This window comes from Pleuronectes platessa, chromosome 13 (genome assembly GCF_947347685.1).
Source record: "Pleuronectes platessa chromosome 13, fPlePla1.1, whole genome shotgun sequence".
Taxonomy (NCBI): domain Eukaryota; kingdom Metazoa; phylum Chordata; class Actinopteri; order Pleuronectiformes; family Pleuronectidae; genus Pleuronectes; species Pleuronectes platessa.
Window position 1 is genome coordinate 242,834 of NC_070638.1, and position 6,614 is coordinate 249,447.

A 6,614-nucleotide genomic window follows, 5' to 3' on the forward strand; every position below is an offset into this window, starting at 1 on the left:
TTATTAACGTATACTTTGTTTAAGAATTTATTGATTATATACTAATGTTCTCTTTTCAAATTGACTTTATAATAATCATACATTTTATTTATAGGCGCCTGTCAGAGCCCTCTATGTCCCTTTACACTGCAGATCAACAACAACACAAACAATGTATAAATAAAAAGAATCAAATGAAATCAACAGTGAATAAAAAAAGTTGGACAATCAGACGAGGAGTTTGGGGGGGGCGGTGTTGAGCATGAGCGATGGACGGAGACGATTGATGTGTAGATGAGAGAGGACCAGGGGACATGATTGATGTGGGACTTGGAATCGAACTAAATCTTCCTCACCCTCGCTGGACCGACGCCCACAAACATCTCCAGGAACTCGGAGCCGTTGACGGTGATGAACGGGACGTCGGCCTCGCCGGCCGTCGCTTTGGCCAAGAGAGTCTTTCCTGTCCCTGGAGGACCCGTCAAGATGGCGCCCTGTGAAGACAATAAACAAAGAGTGAAAAAAACACTCAAAGCTTCAGCCAATCAGGTGTTAATGACACAGCACATCGATTACCCCGCCCCCTCACCTTGGGGATCTTGGCCCCGAGGTCCTGGTACTGTTTCGGGTTCTTCAGGAAGTTGACAAACTCCATGATCTCCAGCTTGGCCTCCTCGCAGCCCGCCACGTCTTTGAACTTCACGTCGATCTCGTCTTTCAGGATCTTTGCCGTCGTCTCGCTGACGCTGAAGAGTCCGCCCATCCCCCGGCCGGGACGCCCCCCCCCCGCCGGCCCCCGCCGCAGCATGAACAGCAGGAAGCCGATGATGAGCACCGTGGGGAGCATGCTCAGTAGAAAGGTGCTGGACAGGAAGACAGACGTCAGTGTCACGCACACACAGAGAGGAGCCGGTGCTGAGTCACGCTCACCCGTCGCTCTCTGTGGAGTAAACCACCGGCAGCCGGTCCCCCCCCTCGATGCCGAGCTCGTACTGCGCCGTCTCCAGGTTCCGCTCAAACGTGTCCACGCTGCCGATGTTGAACCAGATGTACTGTTGAAAGAAACAACTTCCTGTTTCCTCTTTCACCAACGCCATTAAAGTCAGTGAATGTCATAAACATCATGTGATTGAATACGTCTGTAGATTGTGTTGATCAGAATAAACCTTCATTAGCAGTGACACACAATCGGTCTCATGTCTTTATCCACACGTGTGTAAGAAGCGTGTAGCTCTGTTTAGTGAGGCAACATTTTACATTACACAGCACATTGATATAATATACAGTTAAATTAAGTTGTCATAATATGGGCATTCTTAATATAAACTACATTTCAAATATAAACAATCTCAAACATTAATAACTTTCCTGTGTGTTCAGTTCTTTTATAGACAGTGAGCTCCAGGATTCACTACCGCAAAGACAAGAAGCATTGCAGGTTCAAATGAGACTTCCGTAAGTGTGAAAGAAAACGCGCAGGTTAAAATAGGAACAGTCCTGGCTTCTGGTTCCAGTCTGATTACTGGGAACCTGCGCTACATGATCGAGGGCGATCTTTCCCGCCTCAGCCTGCTCCTCAGGCGAGCCCATGCTGTGACCTGCATGACCTCACGTCGCCTCAGCCCTTCTTCTAATTAACACCTTCCAGTTAGTGAAGCTTTGACCTCATCACAGGTTTAAATCAACTTTGAATATTTCTCACTCACTCCGTCCACAGCCGTCTTCCCCGCAGGGGAAATCACTTTGACGTATCGTTTGTTGACGACTTCCAGTCGCTCCACCTGACGAGTGAAACACAAGTGAGTCATCGATAAGAAAAAACAAGATTCAGGACGTTCTCATTGGGCGGCCAACTTATAACCTGATGACATCACTACAGGTGCTCACCGCTCCTTTAGACAGGTAGTTGTTGACAAAGTCCTTCCAGGTGACCTCCCGACCTCCATCCCTGAAGAGGAAGTAATATGTGACGGTGGTCCAGAACGCCACTCCGCTCAGGAAGTACAGACGGAACTCTTTGTCGTCCCAGGGAATGTCCCCCTGAAACAAAGACCACAGACTGGTTCCACATCCCAGGAACACACCTGGCAGAACAAGACTTTGTAGCTCCGCCCACACTGACCTTCTGCAGACGACTGTACCAGTGAGGCTCCTCCTTCCGCCCTCCTCGCTTCCCTCCTCCACCCCCCCCCTCCCCCCCTCCCAGAGGTCCTTGGAGCATCAGCAGCTTTAGTTTCTGAAAACAGAGCAAAGTGATGTCATAAGAGAACAGAGGCAGAGTCAATAAATAAATGGTAGCAGGTGTCAGTAGGTTACAGCAGGTGTCAGTAGGTTACAGCAGGTGTCAGTAGGTTACAGCAGGTGTCAGTAGGTTACAGCAGGTGTCAGTAGGTTACAGCAGGTGTCAGTAGGTTACAGCAGGTGTCAGCTGGTGTCAGTAGGTTACAGCTGGTGTCAGTAGGTGACAGCTGGTGTCAGTAGGTTACAGCTGGTGTCAGTAGGTTACAGCTGGTGTCAGCTGGTGTCAGTAGGTGTCAGTAGGTGTCAGCTGGTGTCAGTAGGTGACAGCTGGTGTCAGTAGGTTACAGCTGGTGTCAGCTGGTGTCAGTAGGTGTCAGTAGGTGTCAGCTGGTGTCAGCTGGTGTCAGTAGGTTACAGCTGGTGTCAGCTGGTGTCAGTAGGTGTCAGTAGGTGACAGCTGGTGTCAGTAGGTGACAGCTGGTGTCAGTAGGTGACAGCTGGTGTCAGTAGGTTACAGCTGGTGTCAGCTGGTGTCAGTAGGTGTCAGTAGGTGTCAGCTGGTGTCAGCTGGTGTCAGTAGGTTACAGCTGGTGTCAGCTGGTGTCAGTAGGTGTCAGTAGGTGTCAGCTGGTGTCAGCTGGTGTCAGTAGGTGTCAGCTGGTGTCAGCTGGTGTCAGTAGCTGTCAGCTGGTGTCAGTAGCTGTCAGCTGGTGTCAGTAGGTGTCAGTAGGTGTCAGCTGGTGTCAGCTGGTGTCAGTAGGTGTCAGCTGGTGTCAGTAGGTGTCAACAGGTGTCAGTAGGTGTCAGCAGGTGTCAGTAGGTTACAGCTGGTGTCAGTAGGTTACAGCTGGTGTCAGTAGGTTACAGCTGGTGTCAGTAGGTTACAGCAGGTGTCAGTAGGTGTCAGCTGGTGTCAGTAGGTGTCAGCTGGTGTCAGTAGGTGTCAGCAGGTGTCAGTAGGTGTCAGCAGGTGTCAGTAGGTTACAGCAGGTGTCAGTAGGTTACAGCTGGGGTCAGTAGGTTACAGCTGGTGTCAGTAGGTTACAGCTGGTGTCAGTAGGTGTCAGTAGGTGTCAGCTGGTGTCAGTAGGTGTCAGTAGGTGTCAGCTGGTGTCAGTAGGTGTCAGCTGGTGTCAGTAGGTGTCAGCTGGTGTCAGTAGGTGTCAGCTGGTGTCAGCTGGTGTCAGTAGGTGTCAGCTGGTGTCAGTAGGTGTCAGCAGGTGTCAGCAGGTGTCAGCTGGTGTCAGTAGGTTTCAGTAGGTGTCAGCTGGTGTCAGTAGGTTACAGCTGGTGTCAGTAGGTGTCAGTAGGTGTCAGCTGGTGTCAGCAGGTGTCAGTAGGTGTCAGCTGGTGTCAGCTGGTGTCAGTAGCTGTCAGCTGGTGTCAGTAGGTGTCAGCTGGTGTCAGCAGGTGTCAGTAGGTGTCAGCAGGTGTCAGTAGGTGTCAGCAGGTGTCAGCAGGTGTCAGTAGGTGTCAGCAGGTGTCAGCAGGTGTCAGTAGGTGTCAGCAGGTGTCAGTAGGTGTCAGTAGGTGTCAGCAGGTGTCAGTAGGTGTCAGTAGTTGTCAGCAGGTGTCAGTAGGTGTCAGCAGGTGTCAGTAGGTGTCAGTAGGTGTCAGCAGGTGTCAGCAGGTGTCAGCTGGTGTCAGTAGGTGTCAGTAGGTGTCAGTAGGTGTCAGCAGGTGTCAGTAGATGTCAGGTGTCAGCAGGTGTCAGTAGGTTACAGCTGGTGTCAGTAGGTTACAGCTGGTGTCAGTAGGTGTCAGCAGGTGTCAGTAGGTGTCAGTAGGTGTCAGCAGGTGTCAGCAGGTGTCAGCTGGTGTCAGTAGGTGTCAGTAGGTGTCAGTAGGTGTCAGCAGGTGTCAGCAGGTGTCAGCAGGTGTCAGCAGGTGTCAGTAGATGTCAGGTGTCAGCAGGTGTCAGTAGGTGTCAGTAGGTGTCAGCAGGTGTCAGTAGGTGTCAGTAGGTGTCAGCAGGTGTCAGCAGGTGTCAGCAGGTGTCAGTAGGTGTCAGTAGTTTCTACCTTTAGCTGCAGCTTCAGTCTCAGACTTATTCACGGGTTTCTGAGCATCTGGGAAATATTTTTCAAAACCTGAAGATATACAAACACAGATCACTGTAGAGACTGAACTGGTCCTCACAGACAAATAGAAAACTTGGTTTGTACCTTTCGGGGGTTTGGAGCTCTGGTATGCTCCCAGCAGCTCTGTCAGCAGGCTCCGCCCACTGCCTACCTGTCCAGCTGTGTTCGAGAACATCACCTGACCAGCACACAACCGAAATCACATTACAACAACAGCTAGAGGCTGATCATGTGACATTAAATTCATATCAACAATTAATAAACAAACTATAACTACACAGCAGTGAGATTAAAGTCACCAGAACTACTACAAAGCTGTCACTTCGAAGAAGTATGTGCTAATGGAGATATTGAGAATACATATATTTTAATTGAGGGTTGAAACCAAATAAAAATGTAGAGATGTAGATAAATAATTGATGTTATACAAAGTTGTGCATCAGACTAACAAAGCCTGTAAAAGTATGGTACAGCAGAAGAAAGTGTATTTAAAAAAGTCAAAACAGAGTAAAACTTAAATGTAAGATTTAGATGAAAGGGATCTTTAATTATACAAATTGTTGTTTTATTTACACTAGAGTGGGACCTTTATAATGAAATACTTTATATTTACATCGGGGGGGGTCCTCTCTATGGAGGCAGCCATGTTTCTTGTAGTAGACTGGACAAACTAAACCCTTTGAGTTTCTATGAAAACTGAAGGTTACCACAGGTTCTCTCACATGGGAGACTAGAGATGTAAAACAATGTCAAATCAAATAAAGATGAACATGGGCAGCAGTCAGCCTAGTGACTTGGTTAATGTGTTAGTCACTCTCATTATCAAGTCCTCCAGCTGCAGTTTGAGGTCTCAACCACATCTGCAGCCAGCTCAGTGGAGACTGGCTGCAGATGTGGCCCAATCACCCAGAAGTCCACCACCAGCTCTTTGGTCTTGGTGGTGTTCAGCTGCAGATTGTTTGATCTCAGACTCCTGTACGCTCCTTCCTGTCGGTCACTGAGGTTTCCCCACGACTCAGAGTAGTGTTTGAACTGGGGGGGGGCAGAGGGTGAGCTAAACATCTGTCTGACTGCAGCCCAGTTCATGCTACTGCTTGAAGCTCTGTGGTAGGTGCGCACGGGGCCAAGCATTCATAGTTGTTAGTGGGTGTGTGTGAGTCGAGCTGCAAATACACCACTGACACTGGTTTCCCGTCTCTGGCTTCTTTACTTCAGAACAGTATTACTGAGAGGATCATGTTGGAGCCGATAGATGTTGAAGAGCAATGACTCATTCTTAAAGAACTGCAACAAAGGAAATAAAGAAGTCCTCCGTGTGCGTTCCTTCAGCGCGATTCAAACCCATCACGGCTCCTTCAGGCTGAGTCGCTGCTTCGCCTCATTACGTTTCTATGGGGGTGCAGGTGAGTGAAGGGCTCCACGTAGATTATTATGTTCAAGCATGAATATGGTTACCCAGCATGCATCATGTTATGTCAGCACTGGACAGAGCCACATACAGTTGAATGTGGCCTCTGGGTCCGGGCTCCTGAGGGGCCCATTTCCACCCCTGAGGGCCCCACTCACCTGTCTGCGGCCCTGGGACACTGGTGGTTCTTCCTCACGTGACTTTGTAAAGTGTCTCTTGAATTAAATGAATTTGTTACTGTGGTAACGGATCAATAATAATAATAACAGTGTCCGGCTCCTGAGGCTGGTCAAGCATGTCACGCCTGAGTTCACCGGTAGTGACGTCATTCGGGATAGCAGCAGGTAAATGTACCGGAGGTGAGACCAGTGCTTGTTGCTGGTCGGCCGATCGGCGAGGTCCCTGTCCGGGCTGGTTTTGGCCGCTGTCACAGTTAGCAAAATTAGCATGTTAGCACGTTTTCGTCCACTTACCAGCCTGGCCGGAGCATTGGAAGGCAGCAGCAGCCGGAACACGCCCCTGCAGCCCGCGGACAGCCGCAGGTAGCGGTGGGCCATCCTCCCCCGGTCACACACCGACACGGCCCGGCACGGAACTACAACAGCAACCGTTACACACGACTCAGCTGCTGTGTTACTGTCAGGTCGTCTGCACGCTCCGCCATCTTTACGTCCTCTGCTTCTTCACGGCGGTCACATGTTGGCAGAGGCGACACCGCCCCCTGCTGCTCCTCCTGGGGAGACTCGTTGAGATGAGACGGATGAAGTTTATTCACTTTGCTCACATGTTGAAGGACACGTGACTCTGGAGACACGTGACTCCTGCTGCAGACTGTGGACATGTGTGTTGTTGTTCGCCAGCTGCAGCTGTGTGTTCTTCTGAAGTCAGAACTTGACACCAGCCCC

At 50.0% G+C, this 6,614-nt stretch overlaps 1 protein-coding gene across 1 annotated transcript in view; it reads right to left on the reverse strand.

Moving 5' to 3' along the window:
• LOC128454775 (AFG3-like protein 2) overlaps positions 1–6,371 on the reverse strand; it is a 14,773-nt gene extending 8,402 nt beyond the window's left edge. Inside the window, 10 exon segments of the mRNA XM_053438306.1 lie at positions 336–473; positions 569–842; positions 910–1,031; positions 1,686–1,760; positions 1,867–2,019; positions 2,102–2,183; positions 2,185–2,215; positions 4,242–4,310; positions 4,386–4,479; positions 6,183–6,371. Of these exon segments, the coding sequence (XP_053294281.1) occupies positions 336–473; positions 569–842; positions 910–1,031; positions 1,686–1,760; positions 1,867–2,019; positions 2,102–2,183; positions 2,185–2,215; positions 4,242–4,310; positions 4,386–4,479; positions 6,183–6,266 (1,122 nt within the window). The 5' untranslated portion in view covers positions 6,267–6,371.
• Between the last annotated feature and the right edge of the window lie 243 nt (positions 6,372–6,614).